At 46.9% G+C, this 24,265-nt stretch overlaps 1 protein-coding gene across 4 annotated transcripts in view; it reads right to left on the reverse strand.

Annotated features, from left to right (window-relative positions):
* The window catches only part of BAG3 (BAG cochaperone 3), a 39,760-nt gene extending 15,678 nt beyond the window's left edge, over positions 1-24,082 (reverse strand). For all 4 annotated transcript variants that reach the window (XM_040361469.1, XM_040361471.1, XM_040361470.1 and 1 more), the window contains exon 1: positions 23,798-24,082. In XM_040361469.1, the coding sequence (XP_040217403.1) occupies positions 23,798-23,962 (165 nt within the window). In that variant the 5' untranslated portion in view covers positions 23,963-24,082. The remainder of the gene's footprint in view (positions 1-23,797) is intronic.
* Between the last annotated feature and the right edge of the window lie 183 nt (positions 24,083-24,265).

A 24,265-nucleotide genomic window follows, 5' to 3' on the forward strand; every position in this document is an offset into this window, starting at 1 on the left:
ATTTTCTTCTGTTCATCATACCCACCCATGTGGTTTGGCTAGTTATTTCCCACACGTAGGCTGCCATGGAGTCTGTCAGGAAAACGGAAAATTTATTTTCAATACTTACCGTAATTTTCCTTTCCTGATGGACTCCATGGCAGATGGAGTCCCCCCCCCCCCCATTGCTCAAGAGTAGGCTAGTTACGGAACACAGTCTCTGCAGGTGAGCTCAAATTTATAGGGTAAGGGGTCCTATAGCATTGGAGAGGAGGCGGGGTTAACCCCCACGTAGGCTGCCATGGAGTCCATCAGGAAAGGAAAATTACGGTAAGTATTGAAAATAAATTTTCCGTTTTTTTTTTATTTCCTTGCATGTTCCCCTCAGATATGGAGCAACTTCAATTGCAATGCACAGACTATTTGCCTTTAGTAAATCAACCCCAATATATTCCCTATATATATATATATATATATATATATATATATATATATTTTTTTTATTATTATTATTATTATTTATTTATATATTTAAGGGAGATAATTGTACAATTTTGTGTCCACCTCATTATGTTTTGTATACCCCTTTTATTGGAAAAACTAATGAAAAAAAATATTAGGTGAAAGTGGATTTGTGGCTTCGGGCAACTGCTCTGCTTTTTATCCAGGGACTTTTTTTTATTATTTTGTAAATTTTGTTTCAAAATTGTTGACCCCTGACATTTCACCAAAGCCCCCAATGGGGCTTTTAAAAAAAAATTATAGAAAAAAAACTGGTAAAAAAAAGTAATAAAATAAAAAACACTAACATCAATGACAGAACTACCCGGGTCACAAAAGGTTGCACTTGTGACCGTGCCCTGGCGTTCCACCACTGGGCTGGGAGGAAATGGCCCCAGCTGGGGATCAGGGGGGCCCTTTATGGTTTCTTGCACCAAGGTCCTGTAGGTTCTAGTTAACCTGCTGCCCATGAGCCAGGAAGACCATACTCCTTAAAAATTACTGTTGGTGCCTAACTTCAAAGGTTCTCTCTAGCTGTTGTCAATGGAGCTGTCTCCCAAAAAAAAAAATCCTACTGGCTTCTGGATTGAAAAGACTAGCTCCTGAATTTCATAATAATTTGTCCAACCCTCTATAAGAGCCCATTCACACCTAGGCATTTTGTCGCCTGTAGCGCGACGCTCACAAACGCCAGAGGGACCAAAATACATGAAAGTCTATGGGGATGGTTCACATCTGAACGCTGATGCGCCTGACGCCCATCGCCTGTAGCCAAAAAAAGTTCCGGACCCTTTTTTGTCGCGCGTATCGGGCGGTTTGGGCGTATTTGAGCCTTTCCATTTCCCATAGAAAGTAATGGAAACGCTCGATTCAAGCGACTTGCGCGACAACGGGCGTTTGCTACGGGCGTTTCGTCGCTTTAATCAATAGAACTTGTCGCCCAGGCAGAAGATTAAAAAAATCTACCAACATAGCAACAAGTGATGAAAAGATGATAGTTTTTCCTATTGGCTAAAATAAAAAGGTCAAAGTACAAAAACGTCGGACAACGCTGTATGCAAACGCGCAAATAAGCATGAATACGCGCGACAAAATGCCGAAAAAAAAAACGCAGAATGACCGACGCTCAGGTGTGAATGCAGCCTAACTGAACTTGATTCTGCCACAACGAGAGAAGTTGTAACCACTGGACAGTAACGTGTTTCCCCGAAAATAAGACGAGTCTTATATTAATTTTGGGTACAAAAATCACACTAGGGCTTATTTTTAGGGGATGTCTTATTTATTTACGGTATGTACAATAATCTACATTTATTCAAATACAGTTATGTCATCATGGTGATCTTAGAGTGGTTGTAACCCCAAAACGAAAAAAATATATCCTGATCCTTTAAAGCATGATAGCCAGCACAGTGACACGCCGTAGCACTGCAGAGGAAGGGGCCGCTGACGTCGGAGAGGAGAAGATCTCCAGCCGGTCACGCGAGCACCCAGCGGCACTGTAAGTAAGGTATTTTCCAAAACAAAGTTACAAAAGGTGACACACTGTACATTATATAATCTTTTTACAAAGGGCTTATTTTCGGGATAGGGCTTATATTGCAGCCATCCCCGAAAATAACACTACCGTATTTTCCGGCGTATAAGACGACCCCCTAATTTTCCAGGAAAAATTTTGATTTTGGGATATACTCACTGTATAAGACTACCCCCTTCTTACTGTCTTTCTGGAAGCTGAGGGGTAGCCAGAACCGCTGACAGAAACAGGCTTTTTCAAATCTCACTGTGCCATTACATTACATTACTCACTGTGCCATTACATTACATGCCCAGACTGTGCCATTACATTACTCACTGTGCCATTACATTACATGCCCAGACTGTACCATTACATTACTCACTGTGCCATTACATTACATGCCCAGACTGTGCCATTACATTACTCACTGTGCCATTACATTACATGCCCAGACTGTGCCATTACATTACATGCCCAGACTGTGCCATTGTGCCATTACATGCCCCCACATTGCCATTGTGCCATTACATGCCCCCACATTGCCATTGTGCCATTACATGCCCCCACATTGCCATCACTTGCCCCTCACATTGCCATTGTGCCATCACTTGCCCCCACTGTGCCTGAACTTGTTGCCCCCCCAGTGCAATAACACTCACTTTTTCCCCCAGCGCTGACAGTGTCCCATGCTGCGATCGCGATCGTGAAGGATTTCAAAGCCGCGCCTTCACTGCAGAGTGTTCTGTGATAGGATGAACAAAAATCTTCCCAGCAGCGCCTCTGTTATGTTTCCCGCCTATCACGGACGTCTTCTCATCTCGTCCGAGGATGAGAAGGCATCTGTGATAGGAGGAACAAAGAACAGAGGCGCTGCTGGGAAGATTTTTGTTCATCCTATCACAGAACACTCTGCAGTGAAGGCGCGGCTTTGAAATCCTTCACGATCGCGATCGCAGCATGGGACACTGTCAGCGCTGGGGGAAAAAAGTGAGTACTGAGACTGTACCCGGCGTATAAGACGACCCCCGACTTTGGATGCATTTTTTTGCATCCAGAAAGTCGTCTTATACGCCGGAAAATACGGTAACATTACTGAGCTTTTGTTTAGATCACGTGATCAGCTGTCATTGGCTGACAGCTGATCACGTGGTAAGGGGCCGGGATCGGCCCCATACTCGGATCTGTGATCAGCCAAGTCTCAGTGACTCGGGTGATCACAGAACGCTCTGTCATTCGGCTATAGCGCGGACACCAAGTGGTTAAGAATCTGATGAAAGCTATAGATACCCCACAATTATACAAATTTAAATGGTAAATATTGACCAACAACGAGTCAAGAGACACTAACCGGTCCATGCTGAAAGCTGTGGCAGGGTGCGCTTTCTTACAAGGACTGTATAGTGAATGTAAATGTTATTTTTTTTTGTATGACCCCCTTAAACCCATCCATGAACCACTTTAGGGGTCCATGGACCCCAGGTAAAGAACCCCTGGTCTAACAGTTGGGAAGACACAATGGAATAAGGGTAACACCAAGCAAGATGCAGAGCTTTTCAAGGGCTATTGTGCCAGAGGGAGAGAAAGTCTCAGGTGATTGCCACCTCTCCATGATAGTTAAAGCGGTCCTCCACCCTAAAGTGGAGTCCCGCTGATCGGAACCCTCCCCCCCTCCGGTGTCACATTTGACACCTTTCAGGGGGGAGGGGGGTGCAGACACCTGTCTAAAGACAGGTATTTGCACCCACTTCCGGCCACACGCTACGGGCGAAAGACGGGCATTCCGTCACATCCCGTCTGTCGCCCGTTGTGTGCTGGGAACACTCGGCTCCCAGCACACAGCGTGTGAGCCAATCGGCGGGCGCAGCGCGACTCGCGCATGCGCCGTAGGGAACCGGGCAGTGAAGCCGCAGCGCTTCACTTCCTGGTTCCCTCACCGTGGATGGAGGGGGGAGCAGCAGGGTGACGAGCGATCGGCTCATCCTCTGCTGCGATCACCGCTGGACTCCAGGACAGGTAAGTGTCCTTATATTAAAAGTCAGCAGCTGCAGTATTTGTAGCTGCTAGCTTTTAATATATTGTTTTAGTGGCACATCCGCTTTAACATAAGTAGGGTGTTCCTTTTAGCTGTAGTTACCTTTAACAGGTATTTTATAGTGCCAACAATTTATTTACATATTTATACACGCACGTCAGTCCCTGCTCTCAGAAAGCTTACAATCCAAGGTCCCCATTTCCCTTGCATACATACACAGACTATGGCCAATTAATCTACCAGCATGTCTTTGGTGTGTGGGAGGTAATCGGAGAACCTGGAGGAAACCCATGTAAGCAGAGGGAGAACATGCAAACTCTGGGCATGTAATCTCTCCCAGAAACGCAACCTGCAGAACCCAAAACTTTGGTTTCTTCTGCCTTATGTGATGCAGTCTTCACAGCAACATTCATTTGAATTGCTGGTGACTTAACCACTTAAGGACCTTGCCTGTTTTTCAGATTTGGTGTTTACAAGATTAAAACATTTTTTTTTGCTAGAAAATTACTTAAAACCCCCAAACATTATATATATTTTTTTCTAACACCCTAGAGAATAAAATGGCGGTCATTGCAATACTTTTTGTCACACCGTATTTGCGCAGCGGTCTAACAAGCGCACTTTTTTTGGAAAAAAATCACTTTTTGGAATTAAAAAATAAGACAACAGTAAAGTTAGCCCAATTACGCAGAGTAAAATGATACCCAACATGTCACGCTTCAAAATTGCGCCCGCTCGTGGAATGGTGCCAAACTTTTACCCTTAAAAATCGGAGGATGTTAAAAAAAAAAAGAGCCAGGAGGCCGAGCGAGCGTAGCGAGCCGTCCGAGCGAAGCGAGGAGGTGAGGCCGACTGGCCACTTCCCTTAAATTCCATGTTGCCCTGGAGGCGATTTTTTAAAAAATTCTATAGGTTGCATCTTTTCAGTTACAGAGGAGGTCTAGGGCTAGAATTATTGCTCTCGCTCTAACAATCACGGTGATACCTCACTTGTGTGGTTTGAACACCGTTTTCACATGCGGGCGCTACTCATGTATGCATTCGCTTCTGCGCGCAAGCTCGTCGGGACGGGGCACTTTAAAAAAATAAATAAAATGTTGTTTTCTTATTTATTATATTAATTTTTACACTAAAACAAAAAAAATGGGTCACTTTTATTCCTATTACAAGGAATGTAAACATCCCTTGTAATAGAAAAAAGCATGACAGGTCCTCTTAAATATGAGATCTGGGGTCAAAAAGACCTTACATCTCATATTTAGACTAAAATGCAAAAAAAACAAAAAATTTGTCATTTGAAAAAAATTACAACAAGAAAACGTCCCTTTCAAGAAGCATGGGCGGAAGTGACGTTTTGACGTCGCTTCCGCCCTGCTATGCTATGGAGACTGATGGGTGCCATCTTGCCCTCACTCTTATCCCAGCCGAGCAGGAGGAAGGACCCGATCGCCTTTGCCGCTGCCGACTAGTCTGGTAAGCGGCGGAGGGCGCAGGAGAGCAGTAGGATGGGGGGCCCCCCCTCTCCCGCCACTGATAACGGTGATCTTGTGGCAAATCTGCCGTGGAGACCACCGTTATCGTTTAGAGCAGGGGTCTCCAAACTGCGGCCCGAGGGCCAGATGTGGCCCTTTGCTAGCCTTTATCCGGCCCTCTGGCACTAATCCTCTCACTGATTAGAGGTACTATTACTTCCACCGACACCAACAAGGAGGCACTATTTCTTCCACTGATATTAATGATGGGATACTATTCCTCCTACTAATAGGGGCACTACTCCTCCTCCTACTGACCACCAACCCTGAGGTTATATTTATTCTCACCGCCGGGCCCAGGACATTTTCTGCCCCCGCTGGCCACAAACTGGCCCTTCTAAAGTCTGAAAGACAATAAACTGGCCCTTTGTTTGAAAAGCTTGGAGACCCCTGGCTCACTGAAAAGATGGATATCTCGGTTGTGGCAGCGGCTGCTACCGTTGCCGAGATATCCATCTTTAAAAAAATTACGTATTGATACAGTGAGGGGTCCTTAAGTGGTTAATAAATCACTGGAACCGCATGGCTTGCACCCAAGAGTACTTGAGGGTCAAGTAATTGCTAGACCATTGTTGCAAATGTTTACTGACAGTCTACTGACTGGAATGGTATCAGGGGATTGGAGAAAAGCCAATGTAACACCAATATTTAAAAAGGGCCCAAAATACATCCCTGGGAATTACAGACCAGTTAGCCTAACATCAATAGTATGCAAGCTTTTGGAGGGGATTATAAGGGATTACTTGAAAACGATATCATTAGCAGTAATTAGCATGGATTCATGAAGAATCATTCTTGCCAAAACAATCTATTAACCATCTATGAGGAGGTGAGTTGCCATCTAGATAAAGGAAGGCCCGTAGACGTGGTGTATCTGGATTTTGCAAAAGCATTTGACACAGTTCCCCATAAATATTTACTGTACAAAATAAGGTCCATTTGGCATGGGGTGAGTACATGAATTGAAAACTGGCTACAAGGGCGAGTTCAGAGGGTGGTGATAAATGGGGAGTACTCGGAATGGTCAGGGGTGAGTAGTGGGGTCCCCCAGGGTTCTGTGCTGGGACCAATCATGTTTTATGAATAAATTAACGACCTGGAGGATGGGGTAAACCGTTAAATCTCTGTATTTGCGGACTATACTAAGCTAAGCAGGGCAATAGCTTCTCCGCAGGATGTGGAAACCTTACAAGAACATCTGAACAAATGAATGGGGTGGGCAACTAGATGGCAAATGAGGTTTAATGTAGAAAAATAATGCATTTGGGCGGCAAAAATATGAATGCAATCTATACACTAGGGGAAGAACCTCTGAGAGAATCTAGGATGGAAAAGGACCTGGGGGTCCTAGTAGATGATAGGCTCAAGCTGCTGCTAACAAAGCAAACAGAATATTGGCATGCATTAAAAAGGGGATCAACTCCAGAGATAAAACGATAATTCTGCCACTCTACAAGACTCTGGTCTGGCCGCACCTGGAGTATGCTGTCCAGTTTTGGGGATCAGTCCTCAGGAAGGATGTACTGGAAATGGAGCGAGTACAAAGAAGGGCAACAAAGCTAATAAAGGGTCTGGAGGATATTAGTTATGAAGAAAGGTTGCGAGCGCTGAACTTATTCTCTCTGGAGAAGAGACGCTTGAGAGGGGATATAATTTCAACTTACAAATATCGTACTGGTGACCCCACAATAGGGATAAAACTTTTTTGCAGAAGGGAGTTTAACAAGACACGTGGCCACTCATTAAAATGAGAAGAAAATAGGTTTAACTTTAAACTACGTAGAGTGTTCTTTCCTGTAAGAGCGACAAGGATGTGGAATTCCCTTCCACAGGTGGTGGTCTCAGCGGGGGGCATCGATAGTTTCAAAAAACGATTAGATAAGCACCCGAACGACCACAACATACAGGGATATACAATGTAATACGGACATATAATCACACACATAGGTTGGACTTGATGGGCTTATGTCTTTTTTCAACCTCATCTACTATGTAACATCTTTGTATCTGGCAAGCACAGGTGGTACATACAGCCCACTGCCAGCTGCCCTGTAAAAAAAATCAATGAGAGGCTGGAATTCTAGGCGGCTGTGCACTGTAAGCAGTACTTACATTCAGAGTTCTATGCCTTAAATGCAGAGGGCCAGATTCACAGTTGAAATACGCCGGCGTATCTACTGATACGCCGGTGTATTTTCAAATTTGCCGTGTCGTAGCGTTGTTTTGAATCCTCAAAACAAGTTACGACGGCTTTAGGCTTCGATCCTACAGGCATACAGCTTCGTACGCCTTCGGATCGTAGGTGTAATTCTCCGGTGCCCGCTGGGTGGAGTTCGCGTTGTTTTCCTGCGTCGGGTATGCAAATTAGATGTTTGAAGGTACGCGCGTTCGTCGCAATCGCTTACGTCATCGCTAGACGGCTTTTCCTGTCGCAAAGTTACGAGTCCTCTTTAGGTGGTGTAAAATTGCACCATCCATGTTAAAGTATGGGCATCGTTCCCGCGTCGAATTCTATTTTTTTTATTTTTTTTTGCGTAAGATGTCCGGGAATACGAAACTACGTAACGCACGTCGCCGTTCAAAAAATACGTCGGGGCGCCGTAATTTCGCGTAAAGCACGGCGGAATATTTCCTAACGGAGCAAGCGCAGAATGTTCGGCGCAAGAACGCGCCTAATTTAAATGGTACACGCCCCATTTGAATTAGGCGGGCTTGCGCCGGACGGCTTTACGCTACGCCGCCGCAAGTTTACACGCAAGTGCTTTGTGAATCAGGCACTTACGACGAAAACTTGCAGTGGAGTAACGTAAAAGGGGATACGTTACGCCGCCGTAATTGTTCGTGAATCTGGCCCAGAATGTCTCAGGCATATATCCCTGAATGATAATACCACTAAGAGCAACGTACAGCCACCACACATTTCAGCCTGTCATTGATTATAACAAGGCTGCTGGCGGCAGGTTGTATGCACCACCTGGGCATCCTCCTAGGCACCAGAATACGCCTGGTTTTCACTCTATATGAAAGCCCTAATACAGCCACTGTCTGTGCCGCATTCCAGCCAGCCCCATGTGCTATGGGCAGAAAAGTGTATTACCAGGAAAAAACGTGAGTCTATGACGCCTACTCTCATGCCTTATTATTGAAAGATCTTATTATGATCAATGACTTCTTAACTAGAAACGCAGGAGCTTGCATGGCTAACTTGGCTTCCATACCTAGTGAGTCACTGACCAGGAACAACTATGCAAGGCAGGCATTCAGACTGGCGCTGTGTTTGTTCCAGGATTGTGACTCACTAGCTTGTGAAGCATGGATGTGTTTAAAAGTTCTGGAGCCTGCACCTTTAGTCTGCATTCACACTTGAGTGTAAAACCCTCATCTCAAAAGTTCCGGAACGCCCAACAAGCAAAATCCCATTCATTTAACCAGTTCCATACCAGGCACATTCCCCCCTTCCTGCCCAGGACAATTTTTAGCTTTTAGCGCTGTCGCACTTTGAATGACAATTGCGCGGTCATGCTACACTGTACCCAAACATTCAGGTAGATTCAGGTAGAATAGTGCAAAGTTACGGTGGCGTAGCTTAGCGTGTTTAGGCTACGCCGCCGTAAGTTAGCTAGGCAAGTACATGATTCTCAATGTACTTGCCTGCTAATATACGGCGGCGTAGCCTAAAGCGGGCGGGCGTAAGGGCGGAAAATTCAAATATCTTGGAGGCTGGCGTGTTGTATGGTAATGAGGCTTGACCTCACGTTTTTATGTTTTTTTTAAATGCGCATGCGCCGGGCGCCTACATTTCCCAGGGTGCATTGTGGTTACGTACGCCGCACGGGCCTATTGATTTTGACGTGGACGTAAACAACGTAAATCCCGATTCGCGGACGACTTACGCAAACGACGTAAACAATTTGAATCTCGCGGCGGGAACGGCGGCCATACTTTAACATTGTTATTCCACCTAATAGATGGAATAACTTTAGGCCTACTAAGGAGATACGGAAACAGCGTAAATCGACTGCGGCGGCCGGGCGTACGTTCGTGAATCGGCGTATCAACTCATTTACATATTCTACGCCGACCGCAATGGAAGCGCCACCTATCGGCCATCCAAAATATTGCAATCTAAGATAGGATGGCGCAAGCCGTCTTATCTTAGATATGTTTAAGCGTATCTCTGTTTGAGCATACGCTTAACCCCCCTGACGGTAAACCCGAGCGCGACTCGGGGTTGGTTTTACATGTTAGGATCGGCAAACCCGAGTCGCGCTCGGGCTGGACGGGCTTACCTTTCGCTGGATCCACAGGCTTGGTTTACTCACCTTGTCCCTGGATCCAGCGATGCCACCCGCTGTGTGAGCGAGCGGGACCTCCTCGCTCGATTCACAGTCCCCGTGTGACGCCGATCTCCGTTCCCTGCGACGTTACGACGCACGGGGACGGAGAACGGCGCCAAATTCAAAAAAGTAAACAAACACATTACATACAGTATACTGTAATCTTATAGATTACAGTACTGTATGTAAAAAATACACACCCCCCTTGTCCCTAGTGGTCTGCCCAGTGCCCTGCATGTACTTTTATATAATAAAAAATGTCATTTCTGCCTAAAAACTGTAGATTGTCCAAAAGTGTCCCTTTATGTCAAAAATGGTTTTAGATCAGCTAGAAAACAGCGATAATAAATTATAATCACTTGCAGAATTGTGCGATAGCGATTTGCGGGGAAATTCGTCATAAAAAAAATAAAATAATGACAGCGACAATTCTGCAACTGCAAATTTCAGTGATTTTGAGTTGATTACATTATTGAATAATTTTTATTATAATTATATTATTATTTGTTATAATTATTTATAATTATTTATTATATTATAATTTATAATTTTGTTTTAAAAAAAAAAATCATACCCGGGATGCCTACAAGACTCTTGCTTGGTCAGATTTAAGTGAGTTATTTCTAAAAATTACAGGCCTACAGTATAAAACGCCAATTTCCTTGCAAAATAAATGTACCGCTTTTGGTACGTAATTCCAGACAGAATCATACCGCCAGGGAGGTTAAACATAAGTCAGCGTAGGTTCTGAGTTAGGTCGACTTATCTACTGATAAGTCCTCCTAACTCTACCTGAATCTACCTATAAATGTTTAGCATTTTCTTCCCACAAATAGAGCTTTCTTTTGGTGGTATTTGATCACCTGTGCAGTTTTTAGTTTATGCGCTATAAACGAAAAAGACAGACAATTTAAAGAAAAAAAACTGATGGGCACTGATAGGCGGCACTAATAGGCAGCACTGACGGAACTGATAGGCGGCACTGATGGGCACCAATAGGCAGCATTGATGATGAGCTACTGACAGGCATTACTGAGTGGCACTTTGATGGGGCACTGACAGGCATTACTAATAGGGCTCTGTTATGGGCACTGGTCAGCACTGTTGTGGGCACTGACAGGCATTTATTAGGGGACAGGCTGGCAGGTTTTGGGCACCGATGGGCACCTTTTGATGGGGGCTTTGCTGATCAATGTGCTGATTATCAGCACAGACCCCCCCCCCTTTAACAGGGAGAGCCGCCTGTCAGCGTGAACCGAGGAAAGCCGTTTACTGGCACTTCCTGGTTCACGCGATGATCATTGGTAATTGGTCACCGCTGATCACGTGGTAAGAAGCCTCTGTCAGAGGCTTCATACCACGATCGGAGTTGCTGTGTGTCAGAATGACCCGGGCGTGCGCCGGCTGTGATTTCCTGATCACGTAGTATGACATCCGGTCAGGATATCACAACCACTTTGCCGCCGTAATTCTGCTATATGGCAAGTGGTTCAGGGTTTGACAAATTTGCTTGGAATCTAGGAGCCAGCTAAAAAAGTTAGGAGCCAGAAAACGCCCCCCGTCCCGCCAAGCTTTCGCGCAGAAGCGAACGCATACGTGAATAGCCCCCGCCTATGTAAACGGTATTCAAACCACACAAGTGAGGTATCTCCGCTATTTGTAGAGCGAGAGCAATAATTCTAGCCCTAGACCTCCGCTGTAACTCAAAACATGCAACCTGTAGAATTTTTTAAACGTCGCCTATGGAGATTTTAAAGGGTAAAAGTTTGTCGCCATTCCACGAGCGGGCGCAATTTTGAAGCGTGACATGTTGAGTATCAGTTTACTCTGCGTAACATTATCTTTCACAATATAAAAAAAAATTGGGCTAACTTTACTGTTGTCTAATTTTTTTATTTAAAAAAAGCACATTTTTTCCCCAAAAAAGTGCGCTTGTAAAACCGCTGCGCAAATACGGTGAGACAGAAAGTATTGCAACGACCACCATTTTATTCTCTAGGGTGTTAGAATAAAAAATATATATAATGTTTGGGGGTTCTAATTAGGGCCGAAACAACTAATCGATTAATTGACAACTAATCGATTACGAAATTAACTGATTACAATTTTCATAATCGATTAATCGGCCAGTAACATAATGGGGTTAAAAAAACAAAAAATATCCCTTTTTATAGTACAAAAAGGCAAATTGCTACTGTAAATATTACTTTCACTGTCCCATAGTAAAAAAATCAACCCCTTACAGTAGCGATTATTTGCTCTTTTTGTACTTATTTTAGTTTTTTTAACCTCATTATGTTACTAAACATCTCAGGCCTGGGTTCACACCTCTGTTTTTTTGGTACTTTTTGCAGAAACACACTACAGTTCATTTACATGTTTTCCTATGGGACACGTTCACATCCATGATTTTTTTTCAGCTGCTGCGTATTTGGAAAGGGAAAGGACTTTTTAATGCAAAATGGTGCTATTTTGTTTTTTTTGGTTCAATATACTTCAATGGAGAAGCTGCAAAAAAGCATGTAATGTGTTTTTGCGGCAATTTGTGTTTTGTAATCTGCCCAACAACAAATTGGCCCAAAAAAATGTAAAAATGCTAAAAAAAAAAATTTGTAAGGCTATTATCCGATTAATCGAAACAATAATCGGCCAACTAATCGATTATGAAAATAATCGTTAGTTGCAGCCCTAGTTCTAATTAGAGGGAAGGAGATGGCAGTGAAAACAGTGAAAAAACACATTAGAACTGCTGTTTTACTTGTAATGCCACATGAACATATTCGCCAGCACAACACGGATCGTCTATAACAGGGGTCTTCAAACTACGGCCCTCCAGTTGTTCAGGAACTACAATTCCCATCATGCCTAGTCATGTCTATGAATAACAGTTTTACAATGCCTCATGGGATGTGTAGTTCTGCAACAGATGGAGGGCCGTAGTTTGAGGATCCCTGGTCTATAACGTCCAAAAAGTTTTTAATGCACAGAAAACATCACAAGAGGTGCAACGTTTCGAGACCACATGGGACCTCTTCGTCAGGCAAGTCCTTTGATTTATGAACCGTTTCCACAGGAAGGTGTGCGATTGGAATATTCATTAGACTGTTACTTGTAATGCCAACGGCCACCACAAGATGGCGCCAGATCACAGAAGGAAGCTTAGGCCTGCCGAAGGCCGCAAAGCCATATAGGTAGATTCAGGTAGGGGCGCACAAATCTAGGTCGGCGTAGCCTAGCGTGTTTACACTACGCCGCCTTAAGTAAGAGAGGCAAGTACTGTATTCTCAAAGTACTTGCCTCCTTACTTAGGGCGGCGTAGTGTAAATGCGGCGGGCGTAAGGGCGCCTAATTCAAATGGGTTGGGGGGGCGTGTTTAATGGTAATGAGGCTTGACCTCACGTTTTTGACGTTTTTTATTCACTGCGCAAGCGCCGGGCGACTACATTTCCCAGTGTGCATTGCGGTTACGTATGCCGCACGGGCCTATTGATTTTGACGTGGACTTAAACTACGTAAATCCCGATTCGCGGACGACTTACGCAAACGACGTTAAAAATTCGAATCTCGCGGCGGGAAAGGCGGCCATACTTTAACATTGTTATTCCACCTAATAGGTGGAATAACTTTAGGCCTCCTAAGGCCTTACGAAAACGGCGTAAATCGTCTGCGGCGGCCGGGCGTACGTTCGTGAATCGGCATACAAACTCATTTACATATTCTACGCCGACCGCAATGGAAGCGCCACCTAGCGGCCATCCAAAATATTGCAATCTAAGATGGGACGGCGCAAGCCGTCGTATCTTAGATATGTTTAAGCGTATCTCTGTTTGAGTATACGCTTAAACATACGTCGGCGTAGATTCTGAGTTAGGTCGACTTATCTACTGATAAGCCGGCCTAACTCTACCTGAATCTACCTAATAGCCTCAATTACCGGCGGGCGCGGGCGGCTTTGCGGCCTTCTGCAGGCCTAAGCTTCCCCAGGCGCCAGGCCCCATTTTTATGTCACAATTGCGACCAGATTTTGTCGAGGCCTGGGTTAAATAGCCCCTGTTCACATCTGAGCGTTCTGACGCCTGAAGCCCAAAAAAGTACATGAGCTTCTTTTTAGGCAGATTACAGGTGTTTTACATTGGTGACCTTTGGACCTCAAAGCGCCTGTACAAAAAAAACTGCAAAAACTCTACGCTCAGGTGTGGATGCAGCCTTAAAAACCAAGCCAGCAATGGCGGCCCCCATACATTTTAATTCTCAGAGGTCCTGTTGCAGGGTTCTATCTCACATTGGGGTGTCCTAATGTTCTGCACGGTTGTTATAGTGTGAATGCTGGGAGAAATCTCAGAGTGTTCCAGATCATGGCTTACCCCGAAATACACAACAGCTGAACGGCTGACAAGTGACAGGAGAGCAGAGACAGCTGGGATTCTCCTAGGGAAGGTCACAATCAGGAAGAACTTGTCACCCTGCAGTCTTGACACCCCGGTGTCGCTGCTTTATAGGAAACTATTCTTGGGTTTGGTAGCGCCAGAGATGCGGGGTGTGCCCGTACAATGTATACAAGCTGCGGAGCATGATGGGACTCGCCAATGTTCTGCTTTATGTCTGAGACCAGGGGGCCGCTCACACAATATTCTACAGAAAGGTTCAACCTGCTGCTGCGATATAAATAGCGGGACATTCCGATGATCTGGAATGCGGCTGAAGAGGAGACATCAGCAGTTCAGGCCTGCGACATCCACACTTCATAATCTGTACAATTCTCTACTTTGGAACAACATGAAAATCTGAAACTCTCCTCAATGCAGGTTCATAGCGCTGAACACACAATATATAATCTGATTGTAATCTCTTTTCGATCTACCGTCAACTATACAGGGGTCTCAAACTGGCGGCCCTCCAGCTGTGGCAAAAACTACAAGTCCCATCATGCCTCTGCCTGTGGGAGTCACGCTTGTAACCGTCAGCCTTGCAATGCCTCATGGGACTTGTAGTTTTGTAACAGCTGCCAGTTCCGCCAGTTTGAGACCCATGATGTAGTACAAGCCACGCCTGATTTAATACCAATTCAAATGATTGCTTAGGTTTGTCTTCATATTACATAGTTTTGGTAAAGCTAAAGGATGGCCAGCTTAAGGCCCCTTTCACACAGGCGGACTGATAGCTGGATTCAGGTAGCCGGGCACATATTTCCGGCGGCGTATCGTATCCTATTTACGCTTCGCCGCCGTAAGTAAGTGAGGCAAGTACTGTATTCACAAAGCACTTGCCTCCTAACTTAGCGTAAATGGGGCCGGCGTAAGCGGGCCTAATTCAAATGAGGATGGGGGGGGGCGTGTTTTTGTCAATTACTCGTGACCCGACGTGATTGACGTTTTTTACGAACGGCGCATGCGCCGTCCGTGTACATATCCCACTGTGCATTGCTCCAAAGTACGCCGCAAGGACGTATTGGTTTCGACGTGAACGTAAATGACGTCCAGCCCCATTCACGGACGACTTGCGCAAACGACGTTAAAATTTCAAATTTCGACGCGGGAACGACGGCCATACTTAACATTGACTAGGCCACCTAGGGGGCAGCTTTAACGTTACGTGGCGTAACCCTTACGGAAACGGCATATCTTTACTGCGACGGGCGCACGTACGTTCGTGAATCGGCGTATCTAGGCATTTACATATTCTACGCCGAACTCAACGGAAGCGCCACCTAGCGGCCAGCGGAAAAAATTGCACCCTAAGATACGACGGCGTAGGAGACTTACGCCGCTCGTATCTTAGCCTAATTTAAGCGTATCTGGTTTCCAGAATACGCTTAAATATAGGACGGCGCAGATTCCGAGTTACGTCGGCGTATCTACTGATACGCAGGCGTAAATCTCTATGAATCCAGCTATGTATGTCAGTTTTTCATACATCCGTTTTCGGATGAAAAAACAGACATACATGTATCCCTATGGGATAGCGGATGAACATCCGATGACATCCGTCTCCGCTATGCTCCAAAACCGATGACCCCATTTTTCCATCCATCTGCAGATCGGATCGGTTGAAAACGGACAGACGATCCGTTTTCATCTGATCCCCCCATAGAGGAAAGTGGAGATCTGACCGGTCCGTTTCTGCACAGTGTGCAGAGACAGACTAGTCATCATCAACGGAGCGATCCTCGCTGAGCAAGCGGATGTCCAAAATTGTATCCTGCCGGTATCAGCACATGTGAAAGGGACACTAGACCCCTTTCACAAGTGCGCCTGTCAGTTTTTTAGGCGGACCTGAACGGGCCCTCCATACAGTGACATGTCCGCTGACATCAGACCCGGTCCGATCCGCTAAAGTGTGATGGATGGAAACCCTATTTTCCATCCGTCTGGCGGATCGGATGAAAACGAACACTACGGTCCGTCTTCATCCGATCCCCCATAGGGGAGAGCAGCGCTCTGACAGGTTGGTCCCTGCACAGTGTGCAGAGACAGACCTGTCATCTGCCTGCTCAGCGAGGATTGACGGAGCGATCCCTGCTGAGCATAGCGGCGTTCGTATACGCACACGTGTGTGTGAAAGGGGCCTTAGTCTTAATTTTAGTGTGGAGGTCATCGTGAGGAAAAGACATGGTACAACCTATCCTCAACTGCTCACCTAACCCAAACCTAACCCCTAAAATTAAAGTGTATCCAAACCCCAAAATGTAATGTTTCAGCTTAGGCCGGCTATAGTAGATGAATTGAAATTAGTTGAGCAGGAACCAGGGGGCTAGCACACAGTGACATCACTAAGGTTGGCGTCTAATCCCCTCAATGGGCTCTCTCCAGTCTAGCCTGCCACAGTGCCCTGCAGGGCGTTGGGCAGGCTAGTTTTGGGCCAGCAGCGCACACCCCAAACCAGCCCCTGTGAATGATACAGTCGGTGCCGGCGTGCTGATCTGTGTGCTATTACGGATAGGAGTGACACCATCGGATATCACATCCTACTTGATGATGTCACCCCTTTGTCGGGTGTGGCGCCACTGTTAGCGCAGCAAGGGTTCCCCCATGAACACTGATTGTGTTGATGGGGGAAAAATCTCCTGATTTTCTTTCCTTTGACCCATTGTTGAATGAAAGAAAAATACATAGGCCCGGATTCACATACATCGGCGCATATTTATGCCGGCGTAGCGTATCTAATATACGCTACGCCGACGTCGCGCAGAGAGGCAAGCACCGAATTCTCAAAGCACTTGCCTCCCAAACTGCGCTGGGTTCCCTCGGCGTAAGCCGTCGTAGGTGGAAGTGGGCGTGAGTCATGCTAATGAGGTGTGACCCCATGCTGATGGGCCAAGCGCCATAGAAGTACTTAAAACAAATGGCGCATGCGCCGTCCCGTGGCTGCATCCCAGTGCGCATGCTCAGAATCACGTCAAAACAACTGCCTAAGATACGTCGAATCACTGCCTACGGCGTGAACGTAACCTACGCCTAGTCATATTCACGTACAACGTAAACGACAAAAGATACGACGGCTTGTGTTCCCTGGTCCACACCTTTGCATGAGTTGCGCCTCCTATATGGGGAATAACTTTACGCCGGACGTACGACTCACGCAAACCACGTATATTATGCACCGGGCGCAACTACGTTTGTGAATCGGCGTATCTCCCTTATTAGCATATGTGCATAGAAAATCAATGGGAGCGGAAAATGCGCCCAGTGTAAATATGCCCCCACGATACGACGGCGTAGGCAAGTTAAGTTGGTAGTAGGAAGCCTATTTTTAGGCGTATCTCAGATTGTGGGCACGGCGCACAGATACGACGGCGCATAGTTACACTTACTCGGCCTATCTCGAGATACGTTGGCGTAAGTAAATCCGGGCCATAATCTATGGCTTGCTTTACTGGTCCTTGGTGCGGTGGTTGCAATATGCCCACTGCATCTATAAAGGGAGCCACGGTTGTCATCCTAGGCTGGTCTCCTGATATGGACTACAAACATGTCGCTATCAATCCATCCCCATTACAAGCAATAGGTAGTTTACAGCTAGGAAGGAAATTCTTGTTTGGTGTAGCTCACAAGAAATGACAAGGACACAGCATTTCTGCCAAGATCAACAGGCATGTTCTGTATTTGTTGAAAATGTTCTTAGCTTGAAATTTTGGGGGAAAAAAAAGAAATGTTCCTGGACTGCCGCACTCTGATAGGCGATTTATTGAAACAAAATGAACAAAGGATAAAATCCAAAGCTGTATAACATCCAAAAATGCATGCAACACTGCAATCAATGGTAGAAAGTGGACATAGGGGACAAAAAAGCTAACATGTTTCACATCATGGATAGATGCTTAGTCAATTTTGGAGCTTGGATCCAGGACTTGGATTACAAAGGATATCCTAATCCCTGGAATAACAGGCCTGGGACAAGCATGTAGGAGATCGGGGGGGGAGTGTCCGGGTGGTGAGTCTGGATTCAGGATGACACACCTAGAGCCAACACCTTTAATAACCAGCTTAGCGATGGCGGCTCCCATAGTTCTATCCAATTTAATCTTCAGCCTGAGATCAGTTGGCTATACGTTATACAATTTCCTAAAGCCATATAATTTTGAGGTCAAATTTAAACACTTTGCATAGGTAAACCTAAAGGAAATCGAACAAGAAAGCTGTATAATGTATGGTCGGCTTAAAAGGAGAAGTACAGCCAAAGCTAGTTTTTGCTGTACTTCTCCTATGGATGAGAGGAGTGCAGTTCAGGCTGAAGAGCGATGTCGGCTGACGTCACAGAGCTCCAGGCTCGCGACAAAATGGCGACAATGAAGTTGGGATCCACCCACATGCCTGATGAAGGAGTCCTGCGTGGTTTCGAAACATTGCACTGTCTTTATTATGATGTAATCATGCTTCAATAAAAACTGCTTGGACTCAACTTGATGATCCGTGATGTGCTGGCAAATATCTTTATCATCATATGCCTAGACCGGCACCCGGCTCAGCAATCTGCTGAGAGCCTGAGCCGACCGCTCCAGCCCCTCCACAGCTCAGTGCTCCAGTGAGCAGGGGGGGCAGAAAGCTGGTAACTGGCACACCAGATCTCTGCTCAGGGAGCCCCGAGAACTGAGCGATCTGTGGTGTTTGATTGCTCTGTTCTCAGCGTTAGAGTAGATGGGGGAACCAATGCTGCATCCACCTAGGTAAAAAAAAAAAAAACACAACATACTTCTCTTTTAAGGTACCTCATAACATTTTAAATCTCTCTCACTGGTGCTAAAAACCTTAGCCCCCATTCACATCTAGGCGTTTTAATGCCTGTAGTGCTACGCCGCTGCCGCCAGTCTTTCTCTGATATCTGCCAGTACTAACATCTCCCATTCAACCACAATACCCGATGACAGCAGTATATGGCTTAGAAGCTGTCACACCAAACACCACCGAAGAAAGTATGACATCCCTTTCCTGATAATAGACAATGACACCAGAAAATAGCTATGAGCTGCAGTACCCAACACCCCCAGAGACAGTAGGGCACCCCCTTCCTGATAATAGAGAATGATGTCAGATTATGGGTAGAAGCTACTGTACCCAACACCCCCATAGACAGTAGGGCACCCCCTTCCTGATAATAGACAATTATGTCAAATTATGGCTAGAAGCTTCAAGCTACTGTACCCAACACCCCCATAGACAGTAGGGCACCCCCTTCCTGCCAATAGACAGTAACACCAGAGTATGGCTGTTAGCAGCTGAACCCAACACCCCCAATAGACAGTAGGGCACCCCCTTCCTGATAATAGACAGTAACACCAGAGTATGGCTGTTCGCTACTGTACCCAACACCCCCATAGACAGTATGCCTCCCCCTTCCTGCCAATAGACAACAACACCAGAGTATGGCTGTTAGATGCTGTACCCAAACCCAACACCCCCATAGACAGTATGGCACCCCCTTCCTGATAATAGACAGTAACACCAGAGTATGGCTGTTAGATGCTGTACCCAACACCCCCATAGACAGTATGTCACCCCTTCCTGATAATAGACAGTAACACCAGAGCATGGCTGTTAGATGCTGTACCCAACACCCCCAATAGACAGTATGGCACCCCCTTCCTGATAATAGACAGTAACGCCAGAGTATGGCTGTTAGCTGCTGTACCCAACACCCCCATAGACAGTATGGCACCCCCTTCCTGATAATAGACAGTAACACCAGAGCATGGCTGTTAGATGCTGTACCCAACACCCCCATAGACAGTATGGCACCCCCTTCCTGATAATAGACAGTAACGCCAGAGTATGGCTGTTAGCTGCTGTACCCAACACCCCCATAGACAGTATGGCACCCCCTTCCTGATAATAGACAGTAACACCAGAGCATGGCTGTTAGATGCTGTACCCAACACCCCCATAGACAGTATGGCACCCCCTTTCTGATAATAGACAGTAACACCAGAGTATGGCTGTTAGAAGCTGTACCCAACACCCCCAATAGACAGTATGCCTCCCCCTTCCTGCCAATAGACAGTAACACCAGAGTATGGCTGTTAGCAGCTGAACCCAACACCCCCATAGACAGTATGGCACCCCCTTTCTGATAATAGACAGTAACACCAGAGCATGGCTGTTAGAAGCTGTACCCAACACCCCCATAGACAGTATGGCCTCCCCCTTCCTGCCAATAGACAGTAACACCAGAGTATGGCTGTTAGATGCTGTACCCAACACCCCCATAGACAGTAGGGCACCCCCTTCCTGCCAATACACATTGACATCAGATTATGGCTATTCGCAGCTGAACCCAACACCCCCATAGACAGTAGGGCACCCCCTTCCTGCCAATAGACAGTAACACCAGAGTATGGCTGTTAGCAGCTGAACCCAACACCCCCATAGACAGTATGGCACCCCCTTTCTGATAATAGACAGTAACACCAGAGCATGGCTGTTAGAAGCTGTACCCAACACCCCCATAGACAGTATGGCCTCCCCCTTCCTGCCAATAGACAGTAACACCAGAGTATGGCTGTTAGATGCTGTACCCAACACCCCCATAGACAGTAGGGCACCCCCTTCCTGCCAATACACATTGACATCAGATTATGGCTATTCGCAGCTGAACCCAACACCCCCATAGACAGTAGGGCACCCCCTTCCTGCCAATAGACAGTAACACCAGAGTATGGCTGTTAGCAATCTTTACCCAACACCCCCATAGACAGTAGTATGGCACCCCCTCCCTGATAATAGACAGTAACACCAGATTATGGCTGTTAGCTGATGTACCCAACACTTCCAATAGACAGTATGGCACCCCCTTCCTGCCAATAGACAGTAACACCAGAGTATGGCTGTTGCCAGCTGTACCCAACACCCCCCCCCCCCATAGACAGTGTGGCACCCCCTTCCTGACGGTAGACAATGACGGCAGTTTATGCTGGAAGTAGGGTGATGTAAGGTTCAAGCTTAACTCAGTTTGACACAAACCCTTGGGAAACTGTCACATGATAGCAGGTCACCGGCCCAATCAAACGCAGCCGTGGAATTCTTCACCCTGCAACTCCACGTAACAAAGGGGTGGGGATGCCGGTGACATCAATGACCTAATATGGCTGCATGACCATATCTGGACAATGTCGTTACCCAAATATGGTCATAATAGGCCATCGGTCGCTAACCTTCTATTTATTTATTTCAGATACTTATATAGCGCTATCAATTTACGCAGAGCTTTACTTTTATATATTATACATTCAGTCCCTATCACCCAGAAGCTTACAATCTATGGTCCCTAACTCTCATTCACACATACACATAGTAGGGCCGATTAATCTACCATCATGTCTTTGCAGTGTTGGAGGAGATCGGAGTACCTGGAGGAAACCTACGCAGGAAAAACATACAAACTCCAGGCAGATAGTGTCGTGGTTGGGATTCGAACTGAACACCCCAGTGCTGCTAGGGAGGAAGTGCTAACCACTAAAATAAATAAATCACTCCAGAGTCATAAATTCAAATAAAGTCACAGATCTACATAAATCTGGCCATAGACAATACAATCTGATTGTACAACCTCTTTTAAATGCCAGCCCAGCTAAACAGCCATTTATCCATCAGGCCCTAGCACTATAAAGCTGTCAGTGGTGGTCAAGGAGATTGTACAATGAGATTATAATGTGTATGGCCATCTTTAGCCAATGGGATCTTAGCCTGTATAATGCCAGCAGTGCATTGGGCCCCTTGTATCTGAAGAGAACAGCACCTGTCTGATGAGATCAATAACCGATGACAATGGTGTCAGGGGCCCCTGGACCTTTAAATTCAGCTGTGCCCAAGTCTGTCTGATGAGATCAGTACCTGATGGCAATGGTGTCTGGGGCCCCTGGACCTGTCAACTGTACCTGGGGCCCCTGTCTGTCTGATGAGATCAGTACCTGATGGCAATGGTGTCAGGGGCCCCTGGACCTGTAAACTGTACCTGGGGCCCCTGTCTGTCTGATGAGATCAGTACCTGATGGCAATGGTGTCAGGGGCCCCTGGACCTGTAAACTGTACCTGGGGCCCCTGTCTGTCTGATGAGATCAGTACCTGATAGCAATGGTGTCTTGGGCCCCTAAACCTTTAAATTCAGCAGTGTCTGTAGCCCCTAGATCTTTAAACTCATTTGGGCCTGGGGCCCCTGCCAGTCTGATGAGATCAGTGCCTGATGACAATAGTATCTTGGGCCCCTGGACCTTTAAATCCAGCTGTGCTTGGGGCCCATGTGTGCTCATTTGAAGCAGTATACCTGGGGCCTCACATGCTTGATGACAATGGTGTCGGGGGCCCCTGGACATTTAAATCCAGCAGTTTCTGAGGCCCCTGGGTGTCTGATGAGAGGGGTGCATGAGGCCCCTGGGTATTTCAATTTAGCAGTCCCTGGGCCCCTGCATGCCTGATGAGAGCAGTGTCTAGGGCCCCTGCATGCCTGATGAGAGCAGTGAATAGGGCCCCTGCATGCCTGATGAGAGAAGTGAATAGGGACCCTGCATGTATGATGAGAACAGTGCCTAGGGCCCCTGCATGCCTGATGAGAACAGTGCCTAGGGCCCCTGCATGCCTGATGAGAACAGTGCCTAGGGCCCCTGCATGTATGATCAGAGCAGTGCCTAGGGCCCCTGCATGCCTGATGAGAGCAGTGCCTAGGGCCCCTGCATGTCTGATGACAATGCTGTCTGGAGCCCCTGTACAATAAATGTAGCAGTGCCTGGGGCCCCTGCCTGTCTGGTGAGATCAGTGCCTGATGACAAGTGTCTTGGGCCCTTGAACCTTTAATTTCAGCAGTGTCTGGGGCCCCTGGACCTTTAAATTCATTTGGGCCTGGGACCCCTGCCAGTCTGATGAGATCAGTGCCCGATGGCAATGGTGTCTGGGGCCCCTGGACCTTTAAATTCAGCAGTGCCTGGGGACCCTGTGTGCTAATTTAAAGCAGTATACCTGGGGCCCTACATGCCTGATGACAATGGTGTCAGGGGCCCCTGGACATTTAAATCCAGCAGTTGTGAGGCTCCTGAGTGTCTGATGAGAGGGGTGCCTGGGGCCCCAGCATATCTGATGAGAGCATTGCCTAGGGCCCCTGCATGCGTGATGACAATGCTGTCTGGAGCCCCTGTACAATAAATGTAGCAGTGCATGGGGCCCCTGCTTGTCTGATGAGAGCATTGCCCGGGGGCCCCTGTGACAGTAGTGTCTGGGGCCCCTGGATGTTTACATTTATCAGTCGTTGGCCCCCTAAATGGCTGGTGACAATGATGTCTGGGGCCCCTGGACATTTAAATTTAGCAGTGTCTGTCTGTGGCCCCTGGACGTTTACACTCATCATTGTCTGTGGCCCCTGGATGTTTACACTGATCAGTGTGTGTGTGGCCCCTGTCTGTCCCGGCAGGTCTCACCTTGTCCCGTATTCGGGGGTCGCTCCAGGTGGTCGTCCTGTTATTGTGATCCACAAAGAAGGGCCAGCCGGTGTTCGGGTCCACTTTGATCTCCCAGCCGGGTGGCAGCGGGTCTCCGGACAGGTGAGACTTCATGGTGCTCCTGGTAAGAGGCTGGTGTGCCATCCCGATGCCCACACACTTTATCTACAGACTTCAGGTGACGCCAGACACCGACCTGGAAATGTCTGGAAGAACCGAGGGGACACCCGACACCGGGAGGGGGGAGGAGAGGGCGGGGCTCTGCACGGAGACAGCGGGGACAATGGGCGGGGGCTCAACGGAGTGGGCGGAGATACGAGAGAGTCGGTCTATGTAGGAGACGGCAGAACTCAGTGAATGGGTGGGGCTGAGGGCGGGGACTAAGAGAGTAGGCGACGCTGTGGGCGGAGACTCGGAGTAGAGTGGCACTTTGGGCAGGGAGGGCTG

This window comes from Rana temporaria, chromosome 8, assembly GCF_905171775.1.
Source record: "Rana temporaria chromosome 8, aRanTem1.1, whole genome shotgun sequence".
NCBI classification, from domain to species: domain Eukaryota; kingdom Metazoa; phylum Chordata; class Amphibia; order Anura; family Ranidae; genus Rana; species Rana temporaria.